Here is a 17726-nt window from a genome sequence, read left to right as displayed (position 1 = left end):
TGAATGTGGTCTTTTCCTGATCCTCAGGAGCAATAGTAATTTGCATATAACCAGAAAAACCATCAAGGAAACAGTAGTGGGATTTACCTGCCAGGCGTTCAAGCATCTGGTCAATGAATGGCAGGGGAAAATGGTCCTTTTTGGTAACCTGGTTCAGCCTCCTATAGTCAATGCAGACTCTCCAACTGTTCTGCACCCGAGTAGGAATCAGCTCCTCCTTCTCATTTCTGATCACTGTGAGGCCAGTCTTTTTCGGGACTACCTGGACGGGACTCACCTATTGGCTGTCGAAGATAGGATAAATGATTCCAGCTTGCAAAAGCTTGGTTATCTCCTTCTTCACTACATCAAGAATCACCGGGTTGAGTCTTCTCTGTGGCTGTCTTACTGGTTTAGCTCCATCCTCTAAATTTATTCGATGCATACATGTGGATGGGCTAATACCAGAAATGTCCGCCAGGGTCCAGCCTATAGCCTTCTTATGCTTCTTGAGAACTGACAACAACTTCTCCTCTTGCTCATCAGCAAGGGCGGCAGATATAATCACTGGAAAACTCTTGCTATCATCCAAGTAAGCGTATTTTAAATTTGATGGCAGAGGCTTCAATTCTGGTGTGGTCGGCTGGACAGTGGTAGAAGGAGATGGTTTCTCAGCCTTTACCTCATAAAGAAAGTCAGAGGTATGTGTACTTCCTGAAACATGGTTAGTCCTATCTGACTCTATAAAATCAATCTCAAGAGGTAAAACACCACCACCAGGCATGCAATCAATATCACTCTCAGATTCACTCTCAGCATCAAATTCAGACATATGATCAAGTACAATTTCAGACTCAATGCATGAAGAGTGAGAGGCATGCAGATTAGAATAAAGATCAGTCATGTATTCATCAACAACATGGTCAATTATTTCAGCACGAAATACAGAAAGATCTTCAGATGGGTATTTCATAGCATCCAGAATATTAAAATGAACAGTTATGTCACCAAATTCCATAGACAGTGTGCCTGCATAAACATCTATCTTAGTTCTAGCAGTTTTCATAAAGGGTCTGCCTAGAATGATGGGAACTGATCCTTGAGAAAATCCATCTTCCATATTCAAAATATAAAAATCAACAGGGAAAATCAGTTCACCAACTCTAACTAAGACATCTTCTATGAAACCAACAGGGTAGGCAACACTTCTATTAGCTAAATGAATTACCACATCAGTTGACTGCAAGGGGCCTAGAGATAGAGAATTAAAAATAGACAGAGGCATAACACTAACAGAAGCTCCTAAATCTAGCATGGCATTGTCAAACTTACTATTCCCTATGATACAAGGTATGCTGAATGTACCTGGATCTTTACATTTTTCAGGAATTTGAGGAACAGATTTACCAATCAATGCGGAGACATTTCTGCCCATGCTAATTCGTTCACTTCCTTTAAGCTTCCGCTTATTAGTGCACAGCTCCTTCAAGAATTTGGCATATCTTGGAATTTGCTTTATTGCATCCAACAGAGGTATGTTTACCTCTACTTTTCTAAACGTTTCCAAGATCTCTTTCTCTGCCTCTTCCATTTTTTTGTTGGAAACTGCCCTTGGAGGGAATGGAAGAGGGGGAATGTGCTGCTTCTGCAAATCAGAATTACCTGTGGAAGAAGATTCACCTGCACAGAAATTGTTAGGTAAATTTTTGTCATCACCTTTTTCTGGAATAGAGTGAAGTTTGGCAGGCTCATTTGCAAATGAGGACGGTGCTACGGGTTGAGGTCCTTGACATTGCTTTCCCGACCTCAATGAAATGGCACTGACATTTTTGGGATTTTGGACAGCTTGAGAAGGCAGCTTGTCAGAATTCTGGGACTGTTGTTGATTCAATTGGGTAGCCAATTGTCCCATCTGATTGGTTAAGCTCTGAATGGAGGCTCTGGTCTCTTGCTGAAACTGCATGTTCTGCATAGTCATTTGCCTCACAAGTTCTTCGAGGGAAGGTTGTGGAGGGGCCTCAACTGTTGGCTGTTTCTGGGGTTGTTGCTGTTGTTGGATTGGTGGAGGAATGTATGGTCTGCTTGGGCCAGCAGCATTTTGGAAGGAAGGAGCAGGCTGCTGTTGTTGTTGCTGAGGGTTGGACCATCTGAGGTTAGGGTGATTCCTCCATCCAGGGTTGTATCTGTTGCTGGAAAGGTCATAATTGCTCTGCTGTGGTTGATTTTGCTGCTGAGGTTGAGGAGGTCTATTGTATATATTTGCTGCATAAGCTTCAGGCTGCTCAATTGCTCCAGGTTGCTGCATGGAAGGGCAAAGGTCTGTATGGTGGTCAGCAGAGGAGCACAAACCACAAACCCTTGCGACAGGTACAAATTTCTGATTCAAGGCCAGCTGGGTTACCAAGTTGACCAATGCATCCAGTTTGCCTTCAAGCTTCTTAGTTTCAGATGATGCAGATGGGTTTGTAGCTACCTCATGCACTCCTCTAATGACTATGGCATCATTTCTGGCACTAAACTGCTGGGAGTTGGAGGCCATCTTCTCAATTAAATTTCTGGCTTCAGCAGGAGTCATGTCTCCAAGGGCTCCACCACTGGCAGCATCTATCATACTTCTCTCCATATTACTGAGTCCTTCATAAAAGTATTGGAGAAGAAGCTGTTCTGAAATCTGATGGTGGGGGCAACTGGCACATAGTTTCTTAAATCTCTCCCAGTACTCATACAGGCTCTCTCCACTAAGTTGTCTAATACCTGAGATATCCTTCCTGATGGCTGTGGTCCTGGAAGCAGGGAAAAATTTTTCTAAGAATACTCTCTTAAGGTCATCCCAGCTCGTGATGGACCTTGGAGCAATGTAATACAGCCAGTCCTTTGCCACTCCCTCTAATGAGTGAGGAAAAGCCTTCAGAAATATGTGATCCTCTTGGACATCTGGGGGTTTCATGGTGGAGCAGACAATGTGAAATTCTTTCAAATGTTTGTGCGGGTCTTCACCTGCAAGGCCATGAAACTTTGGAAGCAAATGAATCAGTCCAGTTTTAAGAACATATGGGACATCCTCATCAGGGTATTGGATGCACAAGCTTTCATAGGTGAAATCAGGTGCAGCCATTTCCCTTAGAGTCCTCTCACGAGGTGGAGGTTGTGCCATGTTCTGAGAATGTGCAAAATCAGAATGCTCAGAATCAGAATGCTCAAAATTATAATGCTCAAGATCAGGATGTTCAAAATCACCAATAACAGAATGCACAGATTCACCAGTTATGGAATGCTCAGAATGATCAAAAGGTATAAAATGATGCCTAACTAATCTATGAAATGTCCTATCTATCTCAGGATCAAAGGGTTGTAAGTCAGATGGATTGCCTCTAGTCATACACTACATTCAGCATGCACACAACTAGTTGCCTGGTCATGTAAATAAAGGTGTAGGTTTGAACTACAGCTACCCTCAAATGATATCCAAATGACTTGAAATTTTGTGAGCAACCTTATAAAATGATGAGAAGATAGCACAAAAAATTTCAGACAAAAATTCAAAGTCTAACTATGAAAGCTAAAAATGGTAAGTTAAGAAAAATAAGTGAATAAAACTTGAAAAATAAAAAACTTTTGACAGAATCGCTTTTTTTGGACGATGGAGACCTTAGCCGGCCGATGGCCGGCTGCCACAGCGTATGAATTTTTTTTCTACCCCAAATGCATATATAATAATTGCGATTCTGATAACCGGAGCAAAAGTTATGGCCGTTTGAAGTTTTGACAAACACAAAATTTGCTAGTTTTTTGGAACTTTCAAATCTGACCAAACTAAAGGCTCTAGCTATTTTTCCCACAAAATATTGATTAAAAGAAGTTACCACAAAAAAATTCAGCCAAAAATAACAACCCTAGCTACTAAAACAAAAAATCTCAAATAATTCAGCATGGGTGGTCGCTAAAATCCGTCTCTAGCTGATTTCTACTACTACTCTGTTTTTGCCGCAAGCTGATTTCTACTACTACTCTGTTTTCAAGCACAATCTTCACAGCAAAACACCCAAGACTGAAACAGGGGAAACGCTTAATGGTAAAACTGAAACAGAACACACATTAAACAAAACACCAGGACACTAATCAACACTAACACACATACTAACAATTAAAACACGAAAGGATTAAACACACAACACTAGCTAGCTATTATGAACCTTTGGACACTGCTCCCCGGCAACGGCGCCAAATTTGATCGAGGCCGTACCCGAATCAAATAAACATGAAAATGCAGTAACTAGGAAGTGATCCTAGGTCGTTTCCCAACGAGCAGTGACAAGCCAAATGTTCATAATATGCTTGCAGTAACAGTAACGATGGGGGGGGTTGGTTGTTTGGTAATTAAAGAGCAGAACAAATAAAATGGAATACGAAACTACTAATATTAAAAACGGGTTGTTTCCTCTGATTCAGAAGCCACTCTCTTATCCTGGGTTATGGAGAATTCGTCCCTAACAGTCAACCACTTAATCCAACCCTATTTCAATTTACTAAGCGAAAATCAACTTAGGGTTTTCAATACGTGATTAGGCACCACATACACCAGTTAGCCCTTCGTCCATTAAGCATGAACGCAAGTTAGGCTCAGAGGCAATTAATCGAACACGAAGCGTGCACTGATTAATATTCACGAAATTGGGATAACTGGTGAAGGGAAAACTGCCAGGGAACCACATTACAAGCGAAACCTCAAAGAGAGTTGGGCTTCGTCCTCAAAAGGAAACAACACCAGAAAATCTAGCCTTCCATGGATTCAAACAGAAAACGCAATTGAAACATGAAGCAGAAACGTAAATGAACGGAAACGTAAATGAACAGAAACGTAAACAAACAGAAATGTAAAATGGAACAGAAACGTAAATGAGAGTAAAAGAAGAAGCAAGAACGAAATTGTAATTAGAAGCAGAAAACGTAAAATTGCATTACGAACTCAGAAGCAGCAAAACAGAAAAACGAAAAACCCTAAAACAAAGCTCTGAATAATGAATAGCATAACAGAATAGAATGTCCTGCACGAATCCCAAGGCAGCTATTTAAAAAGAGTCACTCAAAGTCACTGGGCCCTATTACAATACTCTGGCCCAAAACGAAATAAACACTGAACAACATAAAATAAAATTGCGAAATTTCCTAATTAGAAATTAACTAAGGTAAGCGCTGCTTTATTTGCCCTCTTCAAGTCCACAACCAAAATCCGGATTAAGCCCAATGTTTCATTAATTCCTGAAATTAGATTAAAAACATCAAATTAGCTAAATGAGCCCAAATTATAAAACTGCCTAATTAATTGATAATTAAGACCAATCAATAATTAAAATGGTGCAAAAAGGGTTTAGAAAATAGAAGAAAATGATGGCACATCACTTACCCAAGAAGGGGGATTCCTCCTCCTCTTCTCAGCATCTTACACTCATTCTCTACTCAATGATCTCTCTCAAATGACAAAACCTAGGCATCAATGCACAAGCTGCTCCTCTTTTATGCTTCTAGGGCTCTTTTCCCCAAATAGGCCTGTGGCTGCTCTGGAATTTTGTGCCCTGGTCGTCTGTAGAAGCTGTCATAAAAGGTGGTACCCTAATTCTGCACAAGACAGGCTTTAAATAGGCTCTGAAATTGTGACGATGCGCTTAGCGCCACCCTCGCGCTTAGCGTGAGTAAGTGAAATTGAGCTTAGCGCCAGTCTTGAGCTTAGCCAGGCTGAAGGCACCTGCTGCACTTATCACACTGATCTCGTGCTTAGCGCACGGCTTTGATGCTGATGCTCTGCCAAATTCTCCTTAGCGGTGGATATGCGCTTAGCCCAACTACTTAGCCTAGCCCAACTGCTACATTTTGCAATTCAAAACTTAGCCTCTTTTTCACCTGAAAATGCATAGATTTCATCATTAAATCCAATGGAAATGTTCTAGAGATAGCATTAACCATAAAACAAGATTTATTTACAAAAATCACTACAAAATAACCATAAATTGGGGAACTATACAAACTTTGGAAAATGATTTCTATACAAAAGTTAGTCGTATAAAGAGACTAACATTATGGAAGAGGAGGTTGCTGAGGAAGGGTAGGGTGCTATGGAACAAGGCGATGATGCATGTGTCTAGGCTGCCTTTGTCTTTATCTTTTTTCTTCTTTGTTGAAATTTGGCTGCATAGGCCTTGTAACTATGACAATTATTTTTGTTTTTCTTTAATGCACAAGCTTTCCTTTGATGACGAATTTTGTGTGGAAGCAATGACTTCCAAGATTATTTTGATGATGCCAAAGAATCAAGAGTTAAGCAAGTTCCAAAGAACCAGGCTTCAACAATCAAGTCTCAAAGAATCAAGATTCAAGATTCAAGAACAATCAGGATCAAGATTCAAGACTCAAGAGAAGTTGATTTCAAGATTCAAGAGAAGAAATCAAGAAGCAATAGACAAGATTTCACAAGGGAAGTATTTTTCAAAAATCCAAACATAACACAATTTTGTTTTACAAAAGAGTTTTCTAAAAAAATTTCTAAGTTACCAGAGTATTTACTCTCTGGTAATCGATTACCAGTTTCATGTAATCGATTACCAGTGACCAAATTTGATTTCAAAATGTTTTTAACTGATTTGCAACGTTCCAAAATATTTTTCAAATGGTGTAATCGATTACACTATATTGGTAATCGATTACCAGTGTATCTGAACGTTGGAAATCAAATCCAATTGTGAAGAGTCACAACTTTTCATAAAATGCATTGTGTAATCGATTACATGATTATGGTAATCGATTACCAGTGACAAATTTTGAATAAAATGATGCAATCCTACCCCGCAAGGGCATTAGGTAGAAGACTCCAAGTAGATTGGCTAGAGATCCATGGGAAGGCCCTAGGGTTCTCACGAGTCTTAGGGTAGATTTCGAGCCCATGGGCTAAGTATGAGCCCGCTTATCTTTGTAAATATTAGAATAGGTATTTCCTTCGTCTGGGCCTTGTATTTTGGCCATTCTAGTAGTATAGGGTTTTAGCCTTGTATTTCGGGGCATTTTGAGTAGTCTTTGTAGTAAGGACTTTTTTTTGTATTTTCATGTTTTATGTCATGGGGGTGAGCTTAGCTATTATAGGGGGTGTGTAGCTAAGCTCTAGCTTCTCATCTCAAGGAGGTGAGCTTAGCTATTAGAGAGGTATGTGTAGCTAAGCTCAAGCTTCTTTAGGAATCTTCTTAAGGAAGCTTCTCAAGGAAGCATGTGTAACACTTGTTGTAACTTTGATGAATGAGAGTCTTGTGAGACATACTTCAAAGTTCCACTTCTCTACCTCTTTTATTCCTTCAATTTCGTGCTCCCCCCTCTCTCTTTCTCTCCCTCTTTCTTTTCCTCCATTGAAGCATCCTCTCCAAGCTTCTTATCCAAGGCCATCTTGGTGGTGAAGCTCCTTCTTCCATGGCTTATTCCCTAGTGGATGGTGCCTCCTCTCACCTCTTCTCCTTTGTCTTCTGCTGCATCTCCATGGTGGAAAATCACCATTAAAGGACCTCATTGAAGCTCAAAGATCCAGCCTCCATAGAAGCCCCACAAGCAAGTTTCCATCAAGTGGTAATCAGAGCACAAGAGCTTCAACTAGGTGCTCCATAAACCTCCATTAATTTTTTTTGGTTTACCTTCTCTTCCATTGTTGTTTCTTCATTTTTTCCTCCATGTATCTCGTCACATGTCTTGTGCTAAATTCTTTTAACATGATTCTTTAGAGTTTCCACCAATTAAACTGGCTATATAAGCTAGATTTGATTTTCTATTGTTCAAATTTCTTGTTCTTGTTCTTGAACCATGAATTGTGTTGAGTTTAGGTTCCTTTGAGTTTTGTCTTGTTATTTTTTGTGGTTGAAACCTAAACCATAAAATTCTTACAAAAATATTAAAGTAGAAGAAAACCTCAAAAATCTAGAGTGACTTGTTCACCTATTGTTGTTTTGTCATAGAAGTCATGTCTAGTCATGAAACTTGTCACATAAGATTTCTTATGTTGTGCTGAATTTTATTTTCTTGTTTCTTTGTCTAACTCATTTGTTCATGAGTTTATGAAATTCTTTTAGCCTATTATTTGATTTGAGTCAAATCTTTCATGTTAATTAGTCCTTAACATGTTCATGCAAAATTCTTAGAGAGTCTTTGATGCAAGCTCAATTGGAGCTTGTAGGCCTAGGATCTTCTTCATCAATGGATTCCTTTGCTTCTTGAAAGATGAATGGCAGCGGAATGGAGAAAGGAAGAGAGAGAGGAGACGCCACTTCAAGGAGAAGATGAGTCTAGAAGAAGCTCACCACCATAGGAGGTCATGGATAAGAGCTTGGAGGAAGAAGGAGATGAATGAAGGGAGAGGGAGAGAAGAGCACGAAATTTTGTGCTCTAAATGAGCTTTGGGATCTGAAGTTTAATATTCAAATGATCAAAGTTGAAAAAAATACACACACATGACCTCTATTTATAGCCTAAGTGTCACACAAAATTGGAGGGAAATTCAAATTTCACTTGAATTTGAAATTGAATTTGTGGAGCCAAACTTTGGAGCCAAAATTTCACTAATTATGATTAGTGAATTTTAGTTATGGTTCAGCCCACTAATCCAAGATCAATTCCAAGATTCTCCACTAAGTGTGCTTAGGTGTCATGAGGCATGAAAAGCATGAAGGACATGCACAAAGTGTGACTATATGATGTGGCAATGGGGTGTAGTAAGCAAATGCTCACCTCCCCCTCTAAAATTTAATTGGATTGGGCTTCTACCAATTCAATTAAATTTATTTCCAACCACACACATCAAATATCCACTTAGTGCATGTGAAATTACAAAACTACCCCTAATACAAAAACTAGTCTAGGTGCCCAAAAATACAAGGGCTGAAAAATCCTATATTTCTAGGGTACCCTACCTACAATATGGAGCCCTATATACAAGGACCAAATATAATGACATCCTAGCCAAAACAACAAGCACACTTTCCTTTCACTTTTTTTTTTTTTTTGCCTGGACACTGATTTTTCTGCCAACTTGTGAGATTTTTCTTTATTTTTCCTTTAATCCAAATCGCTTGGTTATTTTTTTATAATTTTGGTCCAGATGTCTAAAAAATTCAGTAAAAGTTTCAGCTCAAAAAACGTAGTGACCAATTCCCAGTAATTTATACAAGTTCGTATGTTCAAGCTGCCAGCACCAGCGATTTCAACCTAGAAATCAAGAGTAGTGTTTATGTTGCTTAAGGCTTGGATAGTTACAATTTGTGTTTGCTTATGCTCAATTATCTTGAATAACACAATTAAAGAGAGCTTAAGACTTATTTTGATTCACAAATCCAGCCATACCTCAGCACCACAACTCAACTTCATCATAGGCATCATGTAGGAAACTTAGAAAGCAAAAAAAAAGTTCAAGAACAAGACTACTTCTAGGAATTTATTTAGAACATGTTATGAACTAAATAACATGCATGAATTAGACTCAAAATTCAAAAGATACGCTAAGAATGACAAGAATACATGAACAAATGTATCTAGAATTCAATCAACAAAATAAAATTCAACACAAACTTAGAACATAATGTGACAATTACTATGACTAAACATGACTCCAAGACAACATGGATTAAGTGATTTACACTTAGATTTTTGTGTTTTTTTTTCTAATCAATATTTTGGAACAAAATTTAGATCTAAAGGTTCAGCACAAGAATATTATGAATGAAAATTGATAGAACCTAAAATCAACACAAAAACAAGATTCAAGAGTAGATCTACAAATTTTGAACCATAGAAATGCAAGAACAAGTGTAGATCTAAGATTTAATCGGTTTATTTTTTTTTGAATCTACTCTAAACAGCACCAAACCACAAGACAATGGAGGATATACATGGAGAATAAGATGAAGAACAAGGAATTAAAGAGAATTCACCGAACAAAAAGATAGAGGAAGCAAAAGAACATCACCTAGATGAAGATGCTCTGATACCACATGATGCAAGCTCAATTGGAGCTTGTAGGCCTAGGATCTTCTTCATCAATGGATTCCTTTGCTTCTTGAAAGATGAATGGCAGCGGAATGGAGAAAGGAAGAGAGAGAGGAGACGCCACTTCAAGGAGAAGATGAGTCTAGAAGAAGCTCACCACCATAGGAGGCCATGGATAAGAGCTTGGAGGAAGAAGGAGATGAATGAAGGGAGAGGGAGAGAAGAGCACGAAATTTTGTGCTCTAAATGAGCTTTGAGATCTGAATTTTAATATTCAAATGATCAAAGTTGAAAAAAATACACACACATGACCTCTATTTATAGCCTATGTCACACAAAATTGGAGGGAAATTCAAATTTCACTTGAATTTGAAATTGAATTTGTGGAGCCAAACTTTGGAGCCAAAATTTCACTAATTATGATTAGTGAATTTTAGTTATGTTTCAGCCCACTAATCCAAGATCAATTCCAAGATTCTCCACTAAGTGTGCTTAGGTGTCATGAGGCATGAAAAGCATGAAGGACATGCACAAAGTGTGACTATATGATGTGGCAATGGGGTGTAGTAAGCAAATGCTCACCTCCCCCTCTAAAATTTAATTGGATTGGGCTTCTACCAATTCAATTAAATTTATTTCCAACCACACACATCAAATATCCACTTAGTGCATGTGAAATTACAAAACTACCCCTAATACAAAAACTAGTCTAGGTGCCCAAAAATACAAGGGCTGAAAAATCCTATATTTCTAGGGTACCCTACCTACAATATGGAGCCCTATATACAAGGACCAAATATAATGACATCCTAGTCTAATATGTACAAAGATAATTGGACCCAACCTTGGCCCATGGGCTCAGAAATCTACCCTAAGGTTCATGAGAACCCTAGGGCCTTCTTCAGCAGCTCTAGCCCAATCTTCTTGGAGCCTCTTGCTCATGGTTCTAGTGATTGGTCCCTTCCTAGGGAGGATTGCATCATCCCCTTCCCCTTGAAGAGGATTTGACCTCAAATCTGTTAGTTCCTCCTCCTCAATATCAGCTCCACCTGCAAAAGGAGTTAAATCAGAAATGTTAAAAGTGGTGCTGACTCCATACTCTTCTGGGAGGTCCAACCTATAGGCATTGTTATTGATCCTCTCCAAAACCTGAAAAGGTCCATCCCTTCTAGGGCTAAGCTTGGATTTCCTTTTAGTAGGGAATCTATCCTTCCTAAGATGGAGCCAAACCCAGTCACCCTCATTAAGAACTAGCTCTTTTTTTCCTCTATTGCCTTTAGTTGAATACACCTTTGTTTGGTTCTCTATTTGGTTCTTAACCCTCTCATGCATCTTCTTTACAAATTCTGACCTAGATTCCCCTTCTTTATGTATAAAAGAAGTGTCCAGTGGGAGGGGAATGAGGTCTAACGGTGTTAGGGGATTGAACCCATAGACAACCTCAAAAGGGGACTGCTTGGTGGTTCTATGAACCCCCCTGTTGTAGGCAAATTCTACATGAGGAAGATACTCATCCCAAGACTTATGGTTGCCTTTCAGAAGAGCCCTTAAAAGGGTGGATAAAGACCTATTCACTACCTCTGTTTGCCCATCAGTTTGTGGATGACAAGTGGTAGAGAAAAGAAGTTTAGTTCCTAACTTAGCCCATAAGGTTTTCCAAAAGTGGCTAAGGAACTTAGCATCTCTATCTGACACAATGGTCCTAGGCAAACCATGGAGTCTCACAACTTCCTTGAAAAAGAGTTTTGAGATGTGGGAAGCATCATCCACCTTGTGGCATGGTATAAAGTGTGCCATCTTGCTAAACCTATCCACCACCACAAAGATAGAGTCTACACCTCTTTGGGTTCTAGGAAGCCCAAGGACAAAGTCCATACTAATGTCTACCCAAGGTGCAGATGGGATGGGTAAGGGTGTGTATAGCCCATGAGGCATCACCCTAGACTTGGCTTGTAAACAAGCCACACACCTAGTGCAATGCTTATGGACATCTTTCTTCATATGGGGCCAATAAAACTTTTCTTTGAGTAAGACAAGGGTCTTGTCTATCCCAAAGTGGCCCATGAGCCCACCCTCATGGCTCTCTTTCACAAGTAATTTCCTAATGGATCCTTGGGGTATGCAAAGCTTTCCCTCTTTTAACAAATACCCCTCAGCCAAATAGAATCCATCTTGGGCCTTTTTCCCACAACTCTCATAAATGGGAGAGAAATGTTCATCTAAAGCATACAAGTCCCTAATATTATCAAATCCTAAAATTTGAGCTCCTAGGGAGTAAAACAATGTGTGTCTCCTAGAGAGGGCATCAGCTACCACATTTGTTTTTCCCTTTTTGTATTTGATAACATATGGAAATTGCTCTAGGTACTCTACCCATTTTGCATGCCTCTTGTTTAACTTGCTTTGCCCTCTAATGTACTTAAGTGATTGATGATCACTATGAATGACAAATTCCTTGGAAACAAGGTAATGTTCCCAAGTTTGGAGGGCTCTTATTAAGGCATAAAGCTCTTTATCATAGGTGGGGTAGTTGAGGGTGGCACTATGAAGTTTTTCACTAAAATAAGCAATAGGGTGCCCACCTTGTAACAATACAGCTCCAACTCCCACTCCAGAGGCATCACATTCTAGCTCAAAAGTTTTAGAAAAGTCAGGAAGAGCTAGAACAGGTGCCTTAGTAAGCTTTTCTTTGAGCAAAGCAAAGGCTTGCTCTTGTTTTTCACCCCAGGTAAATGCCACATTCTTCTTCACTAGCTCATTGAGAGGTGATGCAATTGTAGAGAAATTAGGAACGAACCTTCTATAGAAGCTTGCTAACCCATGGAAGCTCCTAATATCTCCCACACTTTTTGGGGTGGGCCATTCTTGGATGGCCTTGATTTTCTCAGGGTCCACTTGGACCCCATTTCTACCAACTACAAAACCTAAGAAAACTATATTATCTACACAAAAGGTACACTTCTCTATATTTGCATAGAGGGTGTTTTTCCTAAGGACTGAAAGAACTTGTCTGAGATGTCCTAAGTGATCATCTAGGCTCCTACTATACACTAAAATATCATCAAAATAAACAACTACAAATCTACCTATGAAATCCCTTAAGACATGATGCATAAGCCTCATAAAGGTGCTTGGTGCATTAGTGAGCCCAAAAGGCATCACTAGCCATTCATACAAACCAAACTTGGTCTTGAAAGCAGTTTTCCACTCATCACCCTTTTTCATCCTGATTTGGTGATAACCACTTTTAAGATCAATTTTTGAAAAGATATTGGCACCATGCAACTCATCAAGCAAATCATCAAGTCTAGGAATGGGGTGCCTATACTTTACAGTGATGTTGTTGATGGCCCTGCAATCTGTACACATTCTCCACGTACCATCCTTTTTGGGCACCAACAACACTGGCACAACACATGGGCTTAGGCTCTCTTGGACCCAGCCCTTCTCCAACAATTCTTTAACCTGAGACTCTATCTCCTTAGTCTCCTGAGGGTTAGTCCTATAGGCTGGCCTATTAGGAAGGCTTGCTCCTGGGACTAAATCTATTTGGTGTTCTATTCCCCTTAAAGGAGGTAGCCCAGGGGGTATCTCTTTGGGAAATATATCACCAAATTCATGTAAGAGTTCTTGGACCTTTGGGGGTAAGGTCTCAAATGTAGGAATTGTGGCAGTGCTAAGGGATGTTTCCCTTGATAGGAGAAGGTAGAAAGATTGTTTAAGAAGGAGTGCTCTTTTAATATCACCTTTTGTTGCAAAATGATTTTCCTTCTTAACAATCTTCTTGGAGGAATCCTTTCCCTCTTTTTCCTTCCCCCTGGCCTTTGAAGACAAGGCCTTACTATCCTTCTTTTTCTTTTGTTTTTCTAATTTTTCTTCCTCATCCCTCTTATCTTTCATAGTTAGTTGATCTTTGGCCACCTGTGAAGGTGTTTGAGGATGCAACACAAATTTAGTGCCAAGATGGGTGAGGGTAATCTCATTAGTTAGGCCATTATAAATGATCTTCCTATCAAATTGCCACGGCCTTCCTAAAAGAATATGTCCTGCCTCCATGGGAACTATATCACAATTAACTTCATCCTTATATGTCCCAATGGAGAAAGGTACCTTCACTTGTTGGTTAACTATCATTTCCCCTTGCTCATTGAGCCATTGAAGTTTATAAGGTTTTGGGTGGGGAATGATAGTGAGGTTCAACTTGGAAACTAATCTTGTGCTACAACAATTGCAACAAGATCCACTATCCACAATGAGAGAACAAGTTTTATCTAAAATTTTGCATCTTGTATGAAAGATGTTCTCTCTTTGGGATTGAGATAGATCACAAGATTGACCTCCAAGGAGCCTTCTAACCATTAAGAGGTCACCTTCTTCATGGGGGTAGACTTCCTCACTAGACTCTTCACCCCTTACTTCATCTTCACTTCCACTAGAGGAAGGGCAAGAAGTAGTCTCCTCTTGACTACTATAAATGTCTTGACCCCTCATGATCATGGTTTTCTTTGTGGGGCATTGAGAGGCAATGTGACCTCTCCCAAGACATTTGAAGCATTTAATGTTGCTAGTCCTTTCTTGGGAACTAGTCTTAGGGGTGTATTTCTCTATGGTCTTACCCTTATCTTCCTTGGGTTTTGAAGGTGCAGCCCCTAAAATTCCATGGGCTTGGTCCTTCCTTGGATAAGAGTTTGAGCCATAAGATTTTGAAGAAGGCTTTTTTTTAAGTTGTTGCTCCACTCTTATACAAAGTTGGACTAGCTCATCTAGGTCCCTATATGGAAGGAGTTCAACCTTGTCCCTCACTTCCATATTGAGCCCACTAAGGAACCTAGCTATGCTTGTTCTTTCCTCCTCCCTAAGTCCAGCTCTTAAAAGGAGTAGTTCCATTTGTTGTCTATATTCTTCAACACTCATACTCCCTTGTCTAAGCCTTTGGAGCTTGTCCATAAGCTCCCTTTCATAGTAGGAGGGAATGTGCCTCTTCCTAAGGGCACTCTTAAGATCATTCCAATACTCTACTGGAGGATCCCCATGAATCCTTCGTTCTTTAACAAGGGAAGTCCACCAATAGAGGGCATACCCTTGAAAGCTAAGGGTAGCCAATGGAACTTTTCTTTCTTCGCTAATATGATGGCAAGCAAAGAGTTGTTCAACCTTCATTTCCCAATCTAAGTAGGCCTCAACATTATCTTTTCCGGGGAAATATGGGAGGCTAATGTTAACCTCTTGAGGCCTTCTATCCTTTTCTCTTCTTTGGGAGTGATGTTTAGTATGTGAACTATGACGCCCTCTATAATAGTCGCTAAGTTCTTCACTTAAACTCTTGCAAGAGTCATGACTACTATAGGAGGCATGTTTTTCTCTTTTCATTTCTTTCATTATTTTTCTTCTTTCTTCCTCTCTTATTTTCTCTCTTTCATCTTGACTTATTTCTTCCACTCTTTTTTTACCTTTTTCTTTTCTCTCTTGTTTTTCTTTCCACAACTTAAGGGATCTCAACTCATCTAATATCTTATACAAGGGGTCCTTAGGAGTAGAACCCTCACCATTAACACTAGATGAAGAATGAAGACTCATGTTGGTTCCTAAGTTATGGTTCTTTCTTGTTGGGGGTTTGAAAAGAAAAGGTAAAAGAAACTATGGTTGAAACTAGCCAAAATAAACACTAAAAGAGGTGTGAAAGATAAGGTAAAAACTAATTGGTAAAAGGCAAGCTATCTAGGTGGTTTGACAATGGAGGGTAAAAGAAATAAGCTAAGAAAGTAAGCAAGAAATTAAAGTGCAAGAAATGCAAACTAGGCGGATCCTAAGAGTGTTTGGATGACCTCATTTAAGGTTCCCAACAAAACACTCACTATCCTAAGGGAAAATTGCCTAAAATTATTACACACAAATGGAAGTAGGGTGACCTAGCGGAGGCTCCCAACTTACTTCCAATGAAAGGCCTTTTTGTTACAAAATTTGAAAGCAAAGCAAATTGCCAATTACAAAATTACAAAGAAAAAAAAGTCCTCAATTGTGGTGGCTATTCTCTCTTTAGTGTTTCACTCAATTTGGAGTGCTTCTTAGTCCAATAGCTCTTAAGGTGGTTGGCCCCTTTCTTCTTGACTCAAATTCTTCAAGATATGGCACCAATCCTCCTTTCCAATTCCCTATATGGCAACTCACAACCAAGGAAACAAAGAGACAAGCAATAACCAAAGACCAAAAAAAAAATGAAATGAAAGCTAAACCAATAGAGTTTTAACAAGACAAATTTCCAAGGATTATTCAACAATTAAATCAATTAAAAGCACAAAAGAACAAGCTAGGACTCAAAGAGAAACCTAGAATGGCTCTAGAGTAGAGTAAAAAAACTCTAAAAAAAAAAAGACTCAAGAAACCTCTAGTTTTGGCACTTGTTTTCAAAAATAATTTTCAATTGAAATTTCAGAACTAGGATTGGTATAAAATAGGCACCAATTATAGAACAAATTTTGAGCCAAAACAACAAGCACACTTTCCTTTCACTTTTTTTTTTTTTGCCTGGACACTGATTTTTCTGCCAACTTGTGAGATTTTTCTTTATTTTTCCTTTAATCCAAATCGCTTGGTTATTTTTTTATAATTTTGGTCCAGATGTCTAAAAAATTCAGTAAAAGTTTCAGCTCAAAAAACGTAGTGACCAATTCCCAGTAATTTATACAAGTTCGTATGTTCAAGCTGCCAGCACCAGCGATTTCAACCTAGAAATCAAGAGTAGTGTTTATGTTGCTTAAGGCTTGGATAGTTACAATTTGTGTTTGCTTATGCTCAATTATCTTGAATAACACAATTAAAGAGAGCTTAAGACTTATTTTGATTCACAAATCCAGCCATACCTCAGCACCACAACTCAACTTCATCATAGGCATCATGTAGGAAACTTAGAAAGCAAAAAAAAAGTTCAAGAACAAGACTACTTCTAGGAATTTATTTAGAACATGTTATGAACTAAATAACATGCATGAATTAGACTCAAAATTCAAAAGATACGCTAAGAATGACAAGAATACATGAACAAATGTATCTAGAATTCAATCAACAAAATAAAATTCAACACAAACTTAGAACATAATGTGACAATTACTATGACTAAACATGACTCCAAGACAACATGGATTAAGTGATTTACACTTAGATTTTTGTGTTTTTTTTTCTAATCAATATTTTGGAACAAAATTTAGATCTAAAGGTTCAGCACAAGAATATTATGAATGAAAATTGATAGAACCTAAAATCAACACAAAAACAAGATTCAAGAGTAGATCTACAAATTTTGAACCATAGAAATGCAAGAACAAGTGTAGATCTAAGATTTAATCGGTTTATTTTTTTTTGAATCTACTCTAAACAGCACCAAACCACAAGACAATGGAGGATATACATGGAGAATAAGATGAAGAACAAGGAATTAAAGAGAATTCACCGAACAAAAAGATAGAGGAAGCAAAAGAACATCACCTAGATGAAGATGCTCTGATACCACATGATGCAAGCTCAATTGGAGCTTGTAGGCCTAGGATCTTCTTCATCAATGGATTCCTTTGCTTCTTGAAAGATGAATGGCAGCGGAATGGAGAAAGGAAGAGAGAGAGGAGACGCCACTTCAAGGAGAAGATGAGTCTAGAAGAAGCTCACCACCATAGGAGGCCATGGATAAGAGCTTGGAGGAAGAAGGAGATGAATGAAGGGAGAGGGAGAGAAGAGCACGAAATTTT

General features: G+C 38.9%; 1 protein-coding gene and 1 non-coding gene across 2 annotated transcripts; one reads left to right on the top strand and one right to left on the bottom strand.

The window, feature by feature from the left end:
- Positions 1-892: 892 nt before the first annotated feature.
- Positions 893-3019, bottom strand: LOC114373403 (the record flags this gene model as incomplete). The annotated part of the gene is made up of 2 exons (XM_028330870.1): positions 893-1909; positions 2129-3019. Coding segments are annotated over 2 exons (1908 nt in total), but the record flags the coding sequence as incomplete, so codon positions are not given.
- Positions 2649-2755, top strand: LOC114404626. The gene has a single exon (XR_003665064.1). It is a non-coding gene; the product is annotated as a small nucleolar RNA R71 (small nucleolar RNA).
- Positions 3020-17726: the final 14707 nt, after the last annotated feature.

This window comes from Glycine soja, chromosome 2 (assembly GCF_004193775.1).
Source record: "Glycine soja cultivar W05 chromosome 2, ASM419377v2, whole genome shotgun sequence".
NCBI lineage: Eukaryota > Viridiplantae > Streptophyta > Magnoliopsida > Fabales > Fabaceae > Glycine > Glycine soja.
Note: the sequence above shows the minus strand (reverse complement) of the source record. Positions and strands in the feature narration are given on the sequence as shown.